Raw genomic sequence first — 18,927 nt, 5'->3', positions numbered from 1 at the left:
CTAAGTGGCAGCTTTAAAATCATTTTTCGTGAGAATTTTTGGCTGAAAATATTCAAGAACACCCAAATTATAAGATACTTATTTTTATAATAATCATTTCAAATTGATTTTTTAAATTAAATTGTAAATACTGTGGCGTGTGGGGATGGTTTCTGTTTTGGACGCGTGGCAGTTAACTGGTTAAGTCTATTCTAGTACAAACTGGGACTAAATACCTATTTTTGGCTTTGTAATTTTAAGCTTCCATTTCTTTGAAAAAAAAATATATGTTTGGTTGCTTAGTATGAATGATATTTGTAGTTGACATTCCATTTAAGGTTTTTTTCAGTGTTTCTGCTCATCGCCCAATGGATCCATGTTCAGTGAGAAACTTTTGTTTATAGCAGCTCTGGACCTCGAAGGTCCAGGAGCCCACCTGACTGTGACAGAGACTTTGTGCTGAGGCGAGAAAAAAAGGGAGGGAGGGAGGGAGAGAGAGAGAGAGACAGAGAGAGAGGGAGATATTGGGGAGTGAGAAGGAGGAAGGGTGGTTCATTTAAGCTTAGGGGTCATGAGCTTTACTAAACTGGTGGTAGTGGGAACCCAGTAAGATATTTTGAGTGGAACTTAGAAACCGCCTGCATATTTAAGATTAAAGAGGAGGAAAAGTCAAAGGTCATACACTTTATCCTCGGAAGGACGGTGTTTTCGAGAGGAAATAGGGCACGATAACCGACCGACGCAAGGCTGAAATTTGGGAGACAGGTAAAGACTGAAACTATTAATTGGGAAGTCTAAGCATGAAGGATAAAGATGGGAATGGGGACTTAGCTGCAGAGAGAGAATAGCCAGAGCATAGAAATAAGGAGTCAGTTTGGGAGCAGCAGCCAGCCCTGCAGGGGCTGGAAGGGAGGCACAAACAAAGGAGCAGAGGGCAAAAATAGAGGAGGGAGGAGGGAGCCGAGTCAGGACCGTGTCTGGGAAGCTTGGGGAAGGGTGGGTGGGAAGGTGGCTATGTAATGAGCCAAATCCGGATGGCCTAGAACTTGCTCACCTCCATCTCCTCTGAGGAGGAGGAAGCAACGTTACCTGCCCGTGGTTGGGAACCTGGAAGGTCAGTGCTGGGCACTGCTACCCAATAGCCAATTTTCAGGGCTTATCTGTAAGTGGACATCTTGCCTCGACAGGTGCATGTGAGGAAAGGTGAACCAGACAAGTTAGTTTCCCAGATTTCAAATTATTCTTCATGTGTCCTCAGATAACACACCCAAAGCTCTCTCTTACTTAGTTCAGGGGCCAGGGAAAGGTTGCTTTTGACTGATGAAGTCTCAGGAATTTCCACAGAGAAGGTAGTATGAGTGCGGCAGGTGGAGTTTTATAATTAAACCTTTAACCCATTTAGAATGCATTTCCGTATTATGTGTGTAGGGGGAGTCTGCTTATATTTTCTCCCAAATAGATAGGTATCTGTTGAAAACCACTTATTAAATGATTCATCCTTTTCCAACTGAATGGATCTGTGCCCTTGATGTTACCACATAAACTGGGCGCTGTCTCTGGCATCTCTCTATTCTCTCCACCCTGTATCTCCACATGTCCCAATGCCACGCTTACTTCATTACAATGGCCTTGTGGTAGGTTCTGATATCTGCTGAGGAAGTCGGTTTCACCCATCTTCTTTTTATATATTTTCTAGGTTAGTAACCAGCATTCATTCTTCCAAGTAATGAGATTGTTTTAAAAATGTAAAGAGAAACAAAATCCTATTTGAGCAATCTAATTGTAATTGCATTTGATTTTGATATTATTTTGGGATAAATTGATATGTAATTGATATTCAATCTTTCCAATCAAGAGCCTATTTGTGTTTCCATCTAATTTTATCTATTTTAATAAGAGTTTATAGTTTAGATATGTATAGATTTATTCCTTTCTGGATAGTATATATTTCTAAGTATTACAAAATTGGTTAAATACAATTTTCCATTTCTAGATTTTGATTACTAGAAGAGAGAAAAGTTCTTGGTTTTTTTATATCTATTTTCTTTCAAAACATTTTGCCCCTCATTTATCTCTGGTCATTTTCCCCTAGATTCATGGGTTTTCTCTGTATATAATCTTATTGGCAGTTTTATTTTATCGCTTCTTTTCCAATTTTTATGCCAGTTTTTTAAATTATTATTTTCTCACCTTTTAGTTTGCTAAAACCTCCTACACAGTTGTAAAAAGAAATAGTGATCTATAAGTAATAGTGTCCTTGTATAGTTCCTGATGTTAGTAGACATGTTTTGGGTGTTTTTCCACGTAGGATATTTATTCTTGGTTTTTATAAATGGTCTTTATTTTACATTTAAGTGGTTTCTTTCTATAATTATTTTATTTAGGGTTTTTTTATTAGTAGTAGCTGCAATATTTTATCAAATGCCTTTTCAGCAACTCTCTAACTATATGATTTTTCTCCCATTTGTTGACATCACAAGTTAACACGCATCCTGTGTGTGCACCACCACAGCATTCCTGAAGAAAGTCCTACTTTGGTTACATTGATTCACTCTATTTGCTGTTTTACATAGCATTTTTGCATCTTAGCCTGTGCTTTCTTTTTTTATCTCTTTATCAAATTTCGGTATTGAATGTATATTAGTTTCATAAAATAAGTGGGACACCTCCCTTTTTCAGAAACATTGAAAATAACTATTCTTTAAAGGTTACATGGAACTTGGCTGTGAAACCATCTGGTCTTTGTACCCTTTTCAACGGTATATCTCTAAACAACTTTCTAGTCATTTCCACAGTCACCGACCAGTTGAAGTTTTCTACTTAAAAGGAATCGGTATTAGCAATTTGTATTTTGCTAGGAAGGCACCCTACCCTCTAGGTTTTCTCTGCTATTTTTGCTCTTAGAGTTATGTGAAGTAACCTTATAAATCTTCTAATCTCACTGTAATTGTGGTTTTGTCTCTTTTCTTTTTTCTCCTTAAGCTTGTGAAGAGTTTATTTTATTTAGTCTTTTTTTTAAAGAACCAGTTTTTATATTTATTCTGTCTGCATTTTTAATTTTGATTATATTGATTTGCACTTTTATCTTTATTAATTTCCTACTCCTGATTTCTTTTGCTTTTCCTGTGGTTTTGGTTTGCTGTGTGAGGTTGTAATTTTTTAAAGATGTGCATTTAGTTCTGAACTTGTTCATCTTTCATGATGAAGACGTGAAGCTGCTTCATTAAGTTTCCTCCACTGGAGCTTCATTGCATCCCTTAGTTTTGATGTATTTTCCTTTTCATTACTCTTTGGATAGTTTGTAATTTTATTTTAATTCCTTTTTGATCCAAGGTTATCCAGGAGTGTGTTTCTTATTTCTGAGTGCTTCAGTGGGATCTTTCAACTGCATACACACAGTTATTTCTTTTCTTTTCTTTTAAATTAAAGGCATAAATAACTAACAGTCAGGGGCTCATGGTGAGTGTGAAGCAGTTTTTCCTCAAGTAGTGAAATTAGCTGAATTGGCTGTTGGCCTGTGAGGCCTTATCACAGTAAAGAAGGACTGTCTTTGGGCTCTTTGAAGACTTGGGAAAGGCTGGTGCTGCTCTTACAGATCTCTGGGTAGAGAATCACAAAGTAGGTGGATATATTGCCTTCTGACCTTTGCTCAGAAGGACTTACACAACTCTTCTTTACAGCTATCATCTCTCCTTTCTTTTTTTTTTAATGAAACTGACATCATTACCAACTGCGCTAACAAAGCACCTTCCAATTTTTTATTTCCAGAAAAATAATTCTGAGTCCGGCATTATGTTTGGATACTGGATTTTTTAAAATTAAGTAAACGGCATAAATAGTACTGTGTATAGCAGACATTTCATGTTGAAAAAATACAATGCTTTTACGAACAGTAATATCTTTTTCATGTATTTTGAGGTCATAAGTGTAAAAATGCTCAAATCCTTTTTCCCTCACAGACGGAGTATGCAAGGTTTGAGAATGGCCGATTTGTATACCGAATAAACCGCTCCCCGATGTGTGAATATATGATCAACTTCATCCACAAGCTCAAACACTTACCAGAGAAATATATGATGAATAGTGTTTTGGAAAACTTCACAATTTTATTGGTAACTGTTTTGTCTCTTCCCTGTTTTGGCAGACTCAGCCCTGAGGCTGGTGGGGAAAGGCTGGGACGGGTTTGGGGGGAGAGTCCTGGGAGGCACCGGGGCCTGGGCCAAGGCAACTGACCAGCTTGTTGGGTTGGGCCCCGGGTAGTCAATCAGCAGTTGAATTCACATATTCATAGGGTAAACCTGGCCTTGGTTTGGGCTCAAATCTGTAGAAGAGAAGGGGTCTCATCTGGTGGGGGTTTATAATTTTGACAGAATTGGAATTCAGGAGGGTCATAAAAAGTGAGGGACCTAGGTTCTCAATTCTGGCTACACATTAGAAAGACCTGGAGAAAGACCTTGGTATCTAATATCCTGATACAAAGACTGTAAACTGTGTCCATTGAATCAGGATCTCTGAGGATAGGACCCAGGCATATGTATTTTTTTAAAGTTCCCCAGGTAATTCCAGCATTAGCCATGTTTGAGTCTTGGCAGCAACATGAGGCAAAAAGCTGAGTTAGGAGGTTTGTAATTTGAACAAACCTTGATTCGTTTCCTGGAGGATTTGCAAGGCCTTCTAAGAAGTAACGTACATTAAGACAGCAAAATATGAGCTCTCAGTATTAGAAGGAATGTAAGTTAGACTAGAATGCCATAACCAGGAAGGGTTGGAAATATTCTCCAGTGGCTAAAATGTATGATCAAAACGTAATGGGCAGCTAAAGGAAAAGGGGGGGGAAAATGGTGCTCAGTGTCCACAATGGGAAAACTTTCTGGTTCCGCTGGGCAGTGCTGTGTGGGAGTTTTTCCCCCTTAATATTTAACTTTAAAACAAATTTCTCATGGAGGTTTCATTGGGGGACTTGGGAACGTTATTACAAATAGTGTTGTCCTCAAAATATACCTCTAAAATATATACAGTAATGGGTTTCATATGGCTCATTTTAAAAAATATAACATTCCTTAAACTGAAGGAAAAATGCCCAAACAAAACTTGGTTGGAAGAATTTTGCTGAAAGGGGCAGCAAAACAATGTTGTGGTCAAATGGCCTGCTTTGTGACTAGGATCAAGGACTAGAACATTAAGAGCAGGAATTCTTTACCTTGGGTTTTTGGATTCATTCAGCCCATGGTCCTCAGGCACTGGTGGGCTGGGAAATAAAAAGCTCTACCTCAACACCCCCCAAAAACCCTGATTGTAAATATGCCCTCCATGGGCAATTTCAAGCTACCAGTGGTTATCCAGCTCATGAAAGTCCTTAATATTTAACAATGACTTTCAGCAGCCAGTAGGAGCCAGTTCCCTCACACCAATGTAAAAAAAAAAAATTAATAAATAAAAATTGTAAGATGCTTAGGTGTAAGCCCCACGTCAAGGAATAACATCAGAATCCCCAGGTAGTTGTGCACAGAGGGTTGAAATCCCTGCTCTAAGGGACTGGCCAATGAGCCAATTTTCATTTATTCCACGGAGAGAACCTCAATGGACTCTTAAGTGCGTCCAGGTCCCTCTGAAATTTAGAAACTGGCAGTCTGGGGGGAAATTTGGAAAACATGCTCTTTAGTAACTAGTCTTCATTGGTATCCTTTGGTGAACATTGAGCAGTTCAAGGTTTCAAGTGCTGGCAGGTCCTTGTCATATAGGTACTCCCTTGTATTTAAGAACAGATCACCTTAGTGCTCAGCTTAGCAGAAGGTGAGTGTGGCATCCTGCTATGGACATGCAATAGCCTCAGGAATTAACCACAACGCTCCGGGTAGATGGCCACTTCACCTCTTTTGGAAGGAGTTTTAGCTATTTTTTGAAAACCACGAAATGCTGTGTGATTCAGCATTTTAAAGAACATGTGCTCAGTCCCTAAAACCCTACCTCACGGAGCATAGCCGAGGACAATGTGCCTGGAAAAATTAAAAGCATCTATTACCCATAAAACCCGTGTAACTGTATTAGTCATGCTCCCTTGGAACATGTGGCTTCACGCAGCATAGACAGCTGGAGGACACACCATGTTCAATTTCAAAAGGTATCCTCAAGCAGCTACGTAAATTCCTCCGATATGCAGAATGAGTAGCTATCAATAAATATCTGCTTGAATACTATTGTAGCTTTAGAAAAGCTGAAAGTAAGCCAGCACTCCTGGGTTATGAGAACAAAATCATCTCATTGATTACAGGAGCAAGAGTACCTTTCCGCTTTTTCTCGGGGTCGGGGTAGGGTCACAGTCGGGGTAGGGTCACAGCTGCTGGACACCGTTGTCGGGGTTTTACTAGGTGCCTTGGACACGAAACCTGTGTCAACAGGACCATTAGACCCGACGGCCTGGTGGGCTAGACTGTCTGATTTCATCAGGATTATTTGGGAATTGAGGTGAACCTGTAGATGCGGGCCTTAGAGACAGCATCTAGACAGACGGAGGAAGACGGCAGGTGAACCATAGGCCAAGTCTTCCTGTCTTCTTTTGAGGTTGTATTCAGAAATACAGGTGGCTAGAAACTTTGTTTTCTTTCCTCCTTTTGAATCTTAATCATGAAGCCTAAATAGGATATATTCTTCCATAGAAAATTTGCAAGAAGGGAGGCTACATCACAGGTGTTCCAGGCACGTGTTAAACCTTTTGTAAATGTTACAAAATGAAATTCTCAGTGCAGAATTATGAGGTCATTTTTATTACCATTTTATGAATAAGGAATGTTAGGTCCACCCTAACACGTTAGGTCACAAAGCCAGTGATAGACATACACTAACACTTGAATTGATGGAAAGGACACTTTGCAGAATATTTCACAATCATGGAATCAGAAGACTTGGGTTTAAGAGCCAGCTCTATTTTATGACCTGGGGCAGTGATGGTGAACCTAGGACACGCGTGTCAGAGGTGACACGCGAACTCATTTTTTTGGTTGATTTTTCTTTGTTAAAGGGCATTTAAATATATAAAATAAATATCAAAATATAAGTCTTTGTTTTACTATGGTTGCAAATATCAAAAAATTTCTATATGTGACACGGCACCAGAGTTAAGTTAGGGTTTTTCAAAATGCTGACACACCGAGTTCAAAAGGTTCGCCATCACTGACCTGGGGTAAAGTCTCTCCACCTCTATTTCCTCCTCCTTTGACAACCAACATGCTCAAATCTGCACTCTCCACCTCAGGGGTTATTGAGGATGTTTTCATTCATTCAGCTGAACTCCGGAGAGATTGTACTAGCTGCTGGAATACAATGCAGATAAAACTCACATTGTCCCACAGTAAATCATGGCCTGGTGGAGAAAAGAGGCAGGTACATAATTGATTGCAATACAAAGTCATCATGGCTGTAGTTACACTTGAGAATCAGGCACTACGGGAGTACAGGATAGTTTACCTGAGCAGGTACCTGTAGTTGGGGTGAGGTGGGGAGTCCTCGGGAATGTTAAAAGATGGTGTTTAAGTTGCCTTGATGGATAAACAGACATTTTTCAGATTTACCAAGAAAAAAATGGCCATTTCATGGTGCATAGTTAAGTGTCAGGTTCTAGGATTTGGTGAACCGGACAGGGGAGGCAGCCATCCTGGAGTCAGGTGAAGGAGGCAGGCATTCCCCAAGTAATCACCAAATGAATGTAAACTAAACAGTGGCTGATGGCTGCCCAGCTAGGTGCGTGGTGCCAAGGAGGCACGTATAGTTCTGGAGGTCACAGACAGTTTCCCTAAGGAAGAAGCAGTTGAAAGATAGCTGCTGGATGAACAGGCAGAGGGTCGGGAAGGATACTGCAGAGAGGCAGGCAGGCGGCGCAGGTCGAACTGAAAATAGGGTCGTGTGGCTGAGAGGGAGGGGAGCACGGAGCAGTGAGCTGGCTGGGGAGGAAAGGCCAGACTGGGCAGGGGCTCCTCCACCTAGGAGGATGAGAACAGGTTTTCTCTTTATCCTAAAGTTCAAAGTTTAAAAGAGGCCATCAAGGTTTTTTTGTTTTGTTGAGAGAGAGAGAGAGAGAGAGCAAGCCATTGTTTGTTGTTCCACCTATATATGCATTCATTGGTTAATTCTGAATGTGCCCAGAGTTCTCGAACCCGAAACCTAGGTGTATCGGGGCAGTGCTCTAACCAACTGAGCCACCTGGCCAGGGTCACATCAGGGTTAAGCAAGAGTGTGTTGTTGTCAGATTTCTGTTTCTTACGAGGGTTTTGCAGCTGCTGTGTGCCGATGGGTCTCGGCCGGGCAAGGGTGGCTCCTGGGGTAGGAGTCCAGGTGAGGTTGCTGGTACCTTGGTGGTGGAGAAGGGGATGGATTCAAGAACTATTCAGGAGTAAATGCAGTAGGACATGGCATTTGTTCGGTATGGTGACGAGGGAGAGAGAGGTTTCAAGGATGAAAGAACTACCTGCTTGCAGTATTTGATCTGTGAGGGAAGCAGCAGGAATCAAGACTAGAAAAGCATGTGGGTACCAGTATTGAAAAACATATTTATTGCCCACAAAAAAAACAAATGTAGATAATCCGTTACTGTGTCAGTTGTCTAGAGCAGCATGATATGACGGCTAAGAAAAAGGTCTTCAGCATTAGAAGATCTGGATTCCTTAGTTGGCAATTGTGTGTCCTTAAATAGATTCCTTGTCTGTCAGAGGAGGAGGGATATAGCACCTGCTCATAGAATTCTGTTATATCACACGAGACAATACGTGTAAAGCATTTAATATGGAGTACATGTGTACTAAGTAGTTGATATATGTTGGCTATTATTATGTGACTTTTCATTCATCCAGCAAATATTTATTAAATGACTATTATGTGCCAAGTTAGTTACTGGGGAATGTGGTCCCTGTTCTTCAAGAACTTGCAGCCCACTGGATGTGATGGGCATTTTTTAAAAATCATACAAATCTATATGTACTTAAGGATGGTATAGACTGCTGTGATAGGAAAATCACAAATCCTGTGAGACTTTATTTTTAGTCAGGGACCATACACTCAGAGGCCTGAACCGTAAGGGAAACTAAGTGGGCGAGGCAGCCTGATACCTAGGGGGGAATGAGACCCACGGCAAACTGGACGAGGCTCTCAAATTCAAAATCTTTGAACACACTGAGCTGGACTAACGAAACACTCATGTAACAGAGTCAGAGAAGCATTTTGAAGAGGAAAGTTGGGTTAGATTTGCTTTTAGAAAGTTTCTTCTGAGAGTGGCATGGGGGATGGAGAGAGTGAGGAGAGGAGTGAGGTAGGGTCCAGTGGGGAGGGGCTGCCATGATCTGGGCTAGAGGACTCAAGGTCTGAACGGCGGCTGAGAGTGGGCGTGAGGAGGAGAGAGATGGGCTGGAGCCGCTCGACTCAAGAGGGGAGGCAGATATTCCAAAATACATTTTGAAAAGTAAAGCCTCCATAAATTAAAAGAAGGATCATTTGACATGATGCTACCACTGTTCCTTTACTCAGCATATATTTTACTGATCCAGGCACTGCTAGTTAAAAGTGGCGAGCAAGGCACTCACGAAACATATCTATCATTGGCTATCGTGAGAGAAATTTAATAAAAGTTTAGGAATAAGATAGGAGACAGTTCTTAGGATAAATGACTGCCTCATGGGACAGGATTGTAGGAAATTGTTGTAAAGAAATCAACTTCCGCCCACCCCCTCGCCCCCAAAGCTCACACTAATTCTCTGGTCTCTCTGGGGCTCAGATTACGTGTGAGACCCTTTCTGTAAGGTCCTTCCTACATACGGTAACTCGGATGGGTTTCAAATCCAACCCACAATATCCTGAATTCCTGCTAGAGGGGCAGCGTGAGGCTGTTGGACTTTAGACTGTTCCTCTCCAAGGAAATCAGAGCCATCACAGCACAGGTGGAATATGCTTTCATCCATGTGGTGTTTTTATTTATATATGTGTATATATACTTTTTTTTTAACAGGTGGTTACAAACAGGGATACACAAGAAACTCTCCTCTGCATGGCCTGTGTATTTGAAGTTTCAAATAGTGAACATGGAGCACAGCATCATATTTACAGGCTTGTAAAGGACTGAACATGGTTATTTATATATATAGATATCTGTATATACACACACACACATATGTGCACACACACACACTCTCCATTTTCGAACGACTGACTGTAAACCTCCCCATGCAGGGGTGGTGCCCTGGCCCTGCGGTCACCCTACTTTTCTAAGTCCTGTTTGAGTGAAGTCATTTTTCCATGTGTTCATACTATCATCGTAGCTGTGAAGTTCTGGTACAGTTGTAAAAAGAGAAATCGAGTTGTTCCTCTGTGTCCCTCAGATCTGCAGCCCACAGTTCCTCGGGAAAGGTGAACCCTAGAACCCGTCTCTGCCCACAGAGGCCTATTTCTAATTGTGGTAAAAAATATTCAGACAGAGCATTTGCCGTGGGACATTTACAGCCTTTATACAAATGTATTTAGTTCTTTCTTTTTTTTCCAACATAAAATTCTTGTTTTAAGATACAAGTAAAATTAATCTTTAAATATAAATGTAAATTTAGTATACAACACTAAGAATCTTTAGACTTATCTTTGTAACTAATTAGGGTGGAAGTTATGAAAGAATGTAATTCACTAAATTATTTTTTAAATGAAACTTTTATTTCATTTTGAAACCAAATGTTAAAATAATAGCCTTAAGAAATGCTTGGTAGAAATATCCTAATGAGAAAAATTTGTACTTTTTTCACAAGGTTAAAACTAATCTCCTAATCCATTAAACGCTTGAACAGGTATTACAAAGGAAGAAAACTTCACCCCTTATCCTTAACATATATAGTATATTTAAAAATATAAAATTGTATTGTTACTAATGTGATGATTGATTATTTAATGAAAAAGAAAAGATGGCTCTTTTTGCAATAAGTAGATAAATATTGAAAATCTAAACTTACAATGTTTATAGTCTTGTGTGTGCAGTTATATTTTATATGGACAACCAAATTTTTTTATTAAGATGAGTATTTGAACCACTGAAATTTAATAACAAAAAATTTTAATTGGCATGAATACTGCACTGTGAGCTACAAAGTATAGAAAATTCTGTGGCTGGGAAAAAATTGCATCAACCAAACAAGGAAAAGGCTCATCAGTTTTAGCATCTCTGCTCCCCCGAAATTGGCAAGCATCCTCACTAGCCTGTGGATAAATTGTTTATTTCTGGTGATCCAATAGGCCTATTAACCTGCTATAACTATATGTATATGTATGTGTTTGTGAATACATATACATATATAGCTATTCATCACGTATTTATTGCACACCTAGTTAGTGCCACTAAGTTTGCTAGGTGCTGATATGTATGTATATTTCAATCTGTCTCTATAGATCTAGATATATTCTCTAAGGACATCCATTTTCTTCTCTCTCAATAAGTCACAGCTCTTGTTTGACCGAGGTTTAAGAGGCCCACCTTATTTATCTCTGACCTTTCAAACAGGCTCATGTGGGAGGTTCTCTTCTCAGGAGAGATTCAGCTGATCAACCCAGATATTCCAAAGCGTGGCAGGCTTGGTGTGATGTAGCCACGTGCATCTCTTTCCACCGGGCTTCGCTGGTAAACACCCACAAGGACACACCCCCAACTTCCCAGAAGAAAGTGACATTTCTGTAAATGTTGGGAACATGCTAACACAACAGAATGTGAAATAAGTTTTCTAAGATGTGAAACATATCAAGACTTTTTCATCAAGCCAGAAAATAACAGCTTTGTTCTGCCCCATCAAGTAACTTATATACCCCTTCCTGTCTCCCTGTCCGCTCTGACCCTGCTTGCACACTGGTTAGGATCTGGTGGTCTTGAGCATGAGGGTGTGCCGGGCTGGTGACCAGCATAACACTGGGCCACACCTGGCCTCTTCCAAACTCACCACTGGTTCACTGGAAGACCAGAGGAGAAAGTGCAAAACCTTCCCCATTGGGAGTGCACGCCCCTTAAGGAAGCCAGTAGGAGGGTGCCCATCTTCTCTCCAGAAAGAGACTGACGGCCTTTTGTCCCCTGCTTCCCAGTGGGCCCTTGAAGGATTGCCCCCGTTGTCTGCTCTTCCTTCGGGTCTTCAGCCCGAGCATTGAAACTTCTTCTGTTGGTCATCCATCCGAGGGATGTTGCTTTTGCTCCTGTCTCTTGTATTTTCCCTCAAGGGAACCCCCACTCTTAAAAGAGCAGGACCCCAGAACTAAAGGCATGCACATGATGCACGTGGCTTAAAGCCAGGTCATCCCAGAGCTCCAGGGAGCGAGGTAGCAAAATGGACCCCAGGAAACCCGCTAGAGCAGTGATGGCGAACCTATGACACTCATTTTTTTGGTTGATTTTTCTTTGTTAAATGGCATTTAAATATATAAAATAAATATCAAAAATATAAGTCTTTGTTTTACTATGGTTGCAAATATCGAAAAAATTTCTATATGTGACACGGCACCAGAGTTAAGTTAGGGTTTTTCAAAATGCTGACATGCCGAGCTCAAAAGGTTCGCCATCACTGACCTAGAGGGTAGTTCTATTGGCTGCAGAGAAGGGCATCCCTGGTCACCGACTGCGGGTCAGGCCAGGCCTCTGCTGCTGCACCGCCAGGGTCCTCCTCCGAACCCTTTTGTAGTTGAATTTGGGGGGCTTACATAAACAATCCTGAGGCTTACTTTTTGCTCTTAAATCTTTCTGCTTACATCTTTTGCTCTGAGACGCTTTAAAGTTATTTCTTGTCTTATTCTTCTCAAGTTTTCTCCAGGGCAGATCTTTCCCTATCGTACCCACAGGACCGGTCACCCAAACCCTCGGCCCTCTCTCCATCTCTCCCAGATTAGACCCTGGGGTGGCATTTGTGTAAGATCTAATCTGAGTCTGTCTTTGGTCTTTTGCCCTTCATGGCCGTCCTCTCCCTCTGTTGGAAAGCTCGCTGCACCGCAAAGCAGTCTTTCCAGAGCATGGCCCTCACTGCTCTCTCCCCTGGTGACTCTCCTCTGCTGCCAGGTGTGATTCAGAGACATTGCAGGCTTTCTCTTTGGACAATTGGAGGCCAAATTGTCACTCCTAAGCAGGGGGTAGCTGAGGAACCAGCTGCTGGTCTGTTGCCATTCTTTTCCGCCTACGAAAAATCATGACTTCTTCAAAAACATGTCCCAGGATTCCAGAATGTCCAAACTGCCCGAGACCAGTGTCAACCTCAACATTGTTGACGTTTCATACCAGGTAATCCTTTATCCTTTATTGTGCAGGGGTGTCCTGTGCATAGAGGAGGTGTTGCAGCACCCCTGGCCTCTGCTCACTAGGTACCAGTAGCACCTCTTCCCTCAGTTGTCACAACCAGAATGTCTTCAGCCATCACCAATGCCCCATGGGCACAGAGTCACCCCTAATTAAGAATCACTGTCCTAAACTTCACAGGTCCCACATACCATATTTTACCCTGCGATAATATCTCTCCTGTGTCAGATGTCAGGAGGCAGGTAGAAATATTATACAAGTGACATTGTGTCCATGCTTCTTCCCGTTTCAGAACTTCTGTTTCACACGTCTCTTTTACCACAAGCATTTATGCTTCTACTATTGGTCACCCATCTTAGGGATGTTGCTTCTGTCTCTTGCATTCTTTCCCTCCTGCCGGGGGAAGCTGGGAACAGCTGGTCACGATCATCCCAGCAATCAAAGAGCATTTCTAATTTGATCTTCAATCCTTAGTTTACCGGATTTAAAAGATACACAGCTATTTTCATTATTTCTCATAAGCTTGTGGGTCTCATTATCAAACCTTCCATCGTTTGGGTAGATTTCCTCTGGTCTTCTGCTTTTCTGCCTGTTTATATCTGCAGAAGCTTCGGGAACGTGTCTTTTCACCTTCAGGGATGGAGGAAAGGGGATCCATTCCGGGAGGGGGCTGATCGAAGTTCTTGTTTATTGAGCTAAAGGAGAGCACAGTCTACTCTCCTTCACTGTGTGGATGAGGAAGTTGAGGCTCAGCGTGGCCAGTGACAGGATAAGGGTGAGGCTCTCACACTCCTGCCACTTACTCCTCGGCCTCTTCTGGTGGAAGTTGTTCTTCTTTGGTGCTCATGCTTCAACGACCCCCACAGACGTGTGGACGGGGTCCCTTCAGAAGAGAGGGAGAGGAAGAAACCCGCTGCCAGAGCCACAGCATTGTCCCCAGGCGGCAGCTGCTTCCCATGTGGGCAGGTCAGACAAGACCCTGAGGGGGTAGTGGGAGGTCACCACAAGCAGATAGGCAAGCTGATGAGCCTTTTTGCTTCCTCTGAGTTCAGTTCCCCTGCCACAGGCTCAAAGTTCCCATTGCTAAGCATCCCGGCAGCCAAGTCCCGCACTCAGGCCAGCTAAAGCGCAGGCCCGTTCCAAGCACTTGGTAGGCAAGTCCCCAGGAGACTTGAAAACCCAAGTCTTTAGGTTTCAATACTGTAGTGGCTTCAGCAGTTTGTTTTTGTATAACCATAAATTACTTCAGTCACGAGACGACAGTCAGTTTTACAAACCAGGTACATATCATTGGTATGATTTTGTATATGCTCTGGTACACTGCCCCTGTCCTAACGAAGGGAGAACCAGTCTCGTTGGTCCGTGTTCTCACCGGTGACCTTGAGAGGACATGTCTGCACCGCTCACGTCTTTATGTTGCTGTGTCTGCAGCAAAGCCCTCTCGTTTCTGAAAAGCCTTAAATCTTTGAGATGTCGCGTGGAGGGTGTGCAGTGCAAAAGGCTGCCTCGGAACTGTGAGCCCTTTTGTAAGCTGGAAGCATTTCTCTTACTACTGTTACTCTTTTTAGGAAGTTTTAAATTCAGAGCTGCCAAAGCGTTCCAGTAAGCAGTGCCTTAGTGATACATTAGTCGCGCCACCAGCCTTGTCTTACACCTGTTCTCAGTGCCCATTGACTAATTGGCCCCATGTTTAAAACAGAACAAGCAAAAATTGTTTCCCTTTTGTTTATTAAGCCCATTTTTCTCCAGTTCTACAAGAAACTGACTACTTGGTCTACAATCGGAAACTGAACGTAAGTCAGTCCTCTGACCAGACTCTCAAATGTAGATACCAAAACGAAAGGTTTTTGCAATTTCATAGTTGACTATGAAAAGCAAATTGTACTTTTTAATGTTGCCTTTTAAATTCACGACCAAATACTTAGCTATTTGTGAGTCTTCTGCACTCCAGCATGAAAGTGCCTTTGGTTTGAGATTCCAGCTTAGAAAAGTGCTGCCATAATAACGATCACTTGTAGAGAGACCAAAAATATATTGAGATCACCGTAATGCCTTTGGTTTACCGGGATGAGTAACCAGCCACAGGCCTCTGTCCGCAAGAGCACGACGTGGACCCCGCCCGCTGGGAGTCTGTCTGCCGTGGGAGAGCCCCTGCCACCGCCCACCAGGAGCACGCTGCTGCAGGAGCGACCCAGAAACTGCTGTGTTTGTGTGTGCCAATGACCCTGGTGTCATCTCCACTCGCCACCCAGCCCTGCACCCCCGTGAGGGAGCATCCACACCAACAGCAGACTCTCGGCCAGCGGATAGATTCCGTGTTCCGTCTCTGCGGAGGCTTTCTTGTCCATTCAGACGACCGTGCGCACTTGTGTGTTTTACACAACGATACCATTTTGCAAGTTGGAAGCCTCAAACTGAGATGACAGTGCAGAACAAAAGTGAGTTAGGGTCATGACAAGTGAAGTGTTCTTAGGGCAAAAATATTGACTCCAAGTGTCTTGTCTGAGAAACTTCCAAAGAATTCACAATTCGGCGTTTTCAAAGAAGGTTCCAGCCCTCAAAGGGGCCGTATTGGCTTTTATCAAAACCTTGTGTACATTGGGAAAGCTGATAGAGGTGAGAAAGAGGAGGGAGAAGGACAAGAAGGCAAACACACTAGCCAAACAAGGAAAAAAGATGTTTCTTTATCAGTCTAGACTTAAAAATGACATCAGACGTCTTTGAAAGTTAGCCTCTGAACTCTCAATGCATGTGTTCCGTCTGTCTCTGCCTGGTGTCTTTAAGAATATACCCTCTCTGGGCTCCGAAATTTCAGGAGTGCTTTCTTTCCACCAAGTTGTGAGTATTTCTAGAAATTTCTACAAGGAGAAAATCAAATGAAAAGGAAAATTACTCACCACAGATTCTAGCTAGCTGCTTGAATTCAGGCCTCCCTGTCATTGTACTTACACCAACAGCCTGGAAGAAGTTAGTTAAATCCCCATTCCCTCTCTTTTCAAGTGTCACTGCGCTTTGTTTGGCAATAGTTTTCTCAGAAACTCATTGCTTAGACTGTTCAGAATGAAGGTTTTGTGCTTAAAATGTATTGCATCGAAGTCATGCACCATTAAATAAGATGAAATATTTGTATTTATTGTCCAACTTCTTAAGCCGTAACTTGCTTAATTCTCTGTGAATCTGTATTTGCGTTGAGTCAATCACATGCCACACTACATGTTAGTATTTGAAACGGCATTCATGATCCCCCCTCATTCATCCTTCAATGGGGTCCGATTCCAGTGGGTCCCACCGGTCCGGTTGGCCCTCTTTCCTCTGGCTCCCGCCATGAGATCATTTCCCCTTCCCCTTTCTCTAAGCGAAGCTGAAAGAATCGAGACATAAATCAATTGGAAACCATTCTCTGATTTCCTTTCCTTTTTTTTGCATCAGCCATTTTTGTGTGATTAGTTTCACTGTGTAAATTAGGTACTAACTGCACTTCTTTAAAAACAATCTCCCTGTTACCTCCTTGAAAGATTCACTTCTGTAGGCCTTTCTTCAATAGGCTCATGACTGCAGATAAAGAAAAGCTAAAAACAAAACAGTACGTGCCTGAAAAACAACAACAAAAACATTTTTGTAACATTGAAAAAAAGAAACCTGAATAGCCTTTAATTCTTTAATATGCTTACATGTTATGTAAATCGGTTTTTTCCACGTGTGTTTGTTCACATTCTAAATGACTTAATGGGATTCTCACAGTCTGTGTCTTCATGTCAGGTGTATAAAATGGGCTTGTGACGTAAGCGTTTCATCTGGTCAGTAGTCCCTTTGATATTGTACTGCTGCTGGGAGTGGGCTGTGGAACCTGCCTTCGGTGCTAAGGTTCCTCTTGGGGAAATCTAAGAGATTGGAGGGTGGGGGTGGGCAAATTCTCACACATTTTCTTAACCTATTTGCAGAAACTCTGAAAAGGCGTTTGGTTAAACCTCTTGGCAGTACAGTATTCTCGTATTTGTTAATGTCTGTGTTTAGGTACTGGTACCTTTTTGTTTAAAAATGTTCTAAGTGTTGGCTTTAAAGTGAATTTATCTTTAGTATGATAGTTATATGAAAATTATAGGGTTTGTGTGCAGAGAATTTTTTTATAAAGTGCTTTGTAAAAAAAAAAATGTATTCTAGCTTTCGCGGTACATATGTGTGATAACTTTAATATCCATGACAGTTAAGTGCAATTATTTCATCACTCTAAAAATGCTATTTTTGTGTCAGTTCCTGCAGGTGTTTTCATGTCTTTGCAAAGTGACACATTTTGATGCCTTCTTGATAAAGTGGTAGACATTTTGTAGCTTTCTAGAAACTTTGTATTCATACAGTATCAATGAAAAATAAAGAAAATGAAAGTGTGGGTCACCTTTTTTATCTGCAAAAGTGTATGTTGTTGAAAATGAACTATGCTTTCTGTGTTGTGGGTGCTCATAGGAAGGACGGAGAGGAGAAGGTTGAGACCACGCGTCCTTGACAGTGCCCACCAGGCTCAGTATTGGGATGTCAGGTGTTACGTCTAGCCAGGTTTCTTTTTTAAAAAAATATGTTTTTATTGATTTGAGAGAGAGAGAGAGAGAGAGAGAGAGAGAGAGAGAGAGAGAGGAAGGGAGAAGATAGAGAGAAACATCCACAAGAGAAACATCCATTGACTACCTCCTGCACACCCCCTACTGGGGGTCAGAGCCCACAACCCGGGCATGTGCCCTGACCAGGAAATGAACCATGATCTCTTGCTTCCTAGGTTGACACTCAACCCCTGAGCCATACTGGCTGGACTAGCCATGTTACTTTCTTTTTTTTTTTTTTTTTTTGCAACAGAGGTCAGCTTTTATTGAATGTGTTACAAAAGAGGTTTAGTCAAAAAAAACAAAGCCTATGTCATCATCAGACTCCTCAGATTCTTCTTTCTTTGCTTCCACTTTTTTCTCAGCTGGGGCAGCAGCGGTGGAGGGGCAGGACCTCCTGCTGGGGCAGCACTAGCTGCAGGGGCAGGTCCACCAGCCCCTACATTGCAGATGAGACTCCCAATGTTGACATTGGCCAGAGCCTTTGCAAATGTTGGCTGGAACGGTTCAACATTTACACCAGCTGCTTTAATGAAGGCATTGATCTTATCCTCTGTCACCGTCACTCCATCGTCATGTAGGATAAGGGCCGAGTAGATGCAGGTGAGCTACGAGCACCTTACCAGCAGCTGGGGAAAGGGGCTAGCCATGTTTCTTTAAAACATCTACAAGTCAGTCCATCTGTCTGCCTGTCTCTCTCTCGCTTCAATAAAATTGACATAAGTTTTGCAAAAGATCTCATCTGTGGATCCCAGGCAACCCTGAGAAACCCTGTCCCATGTTCCATGGTACCAGAGCAGGGTCTTGAAGAACCAAAAGGCACACCAGCTCAGCCATTGAGCATTTGTTATTTGTTCATTGTGAACCCAACTTGCTGGGCGTATGCCAGGAGCCAGGGGCAGAGCAGACAGTGGGGCACAGAGGTCAGTACAGCATGGCTCTTGCCTGCCTGGTGCTTAATTCTCAGTAGTTGGGCTACATGTTACACTGTAACCCCGGGCCCTGTCCTCAGCGTCACTATGGGATTTGTGATTCAGGCGTGTAACACACGTGTATAAGGACACCCTGGCT

At 42.2% G+C, this 18,927-nt stretch overlaps 1 protein-coding gene and 1 pseudogene across 8 annotated transcripts in view; one reads left to right on the top strand and one right to left on the bottom strand.

The window, feature by feature from the left end:
• TEAD1 (TEA domain transcription factor 1) overlaps positions 1 to 10,950 on the top strand; it is a 246,393-nt gene extending 235,443 nt beyond the window's left edge. For all 8 annotated transcript variants that reach the window (XM_023754525.1, XM_023754523.1, XM_023754521.1 and 5 more), the window contains 2 exons: positions 3,939 to 4,091; positions 9,971 to 10,950. In XM_023754525.1, coding sequence (XP_023610293.1) covers positions 3,939 to 4,091; positions 9,971 to 10,084 — 267 coding nt within the window. In that variant the 3' untranslated portion in view covers positions 10,085 to 10,950. The remainder of the gene's footprint in view (positions 1 to 3,938; positions 4,092 to 9,970) is intronic.
• A 7,171-nt stretch (positions 10,951 to 18,121) lies between these two features.
• LOC111826217 lies at positions 18,122 to 18,693 on the bottom strand (annotated as a pseudogene).
• Positions 18,694 to 18,927: the final 234 nt, after the last annotated feature.

The sequence above is a fragment of the Myotis lucifugus genome, unplaced genomic scaffold, assembly GCF_000147115.1.
Source record: "Myotis lucifugus unplaced genomic scaffold, Myoluc2.0 scaffold_61, whole genome shotgun sequence".
NCBI classification, from domain to species: domain Eukaryota; kingdom Metazoa; phylum Chordata; class Mammalia; order Chiroptera; family Vespertilionidae; genus Myotis; species Myotis lucifugus.
This window is presented reverse-complemented; position numbering and strand designations above follow the sequence as displayed.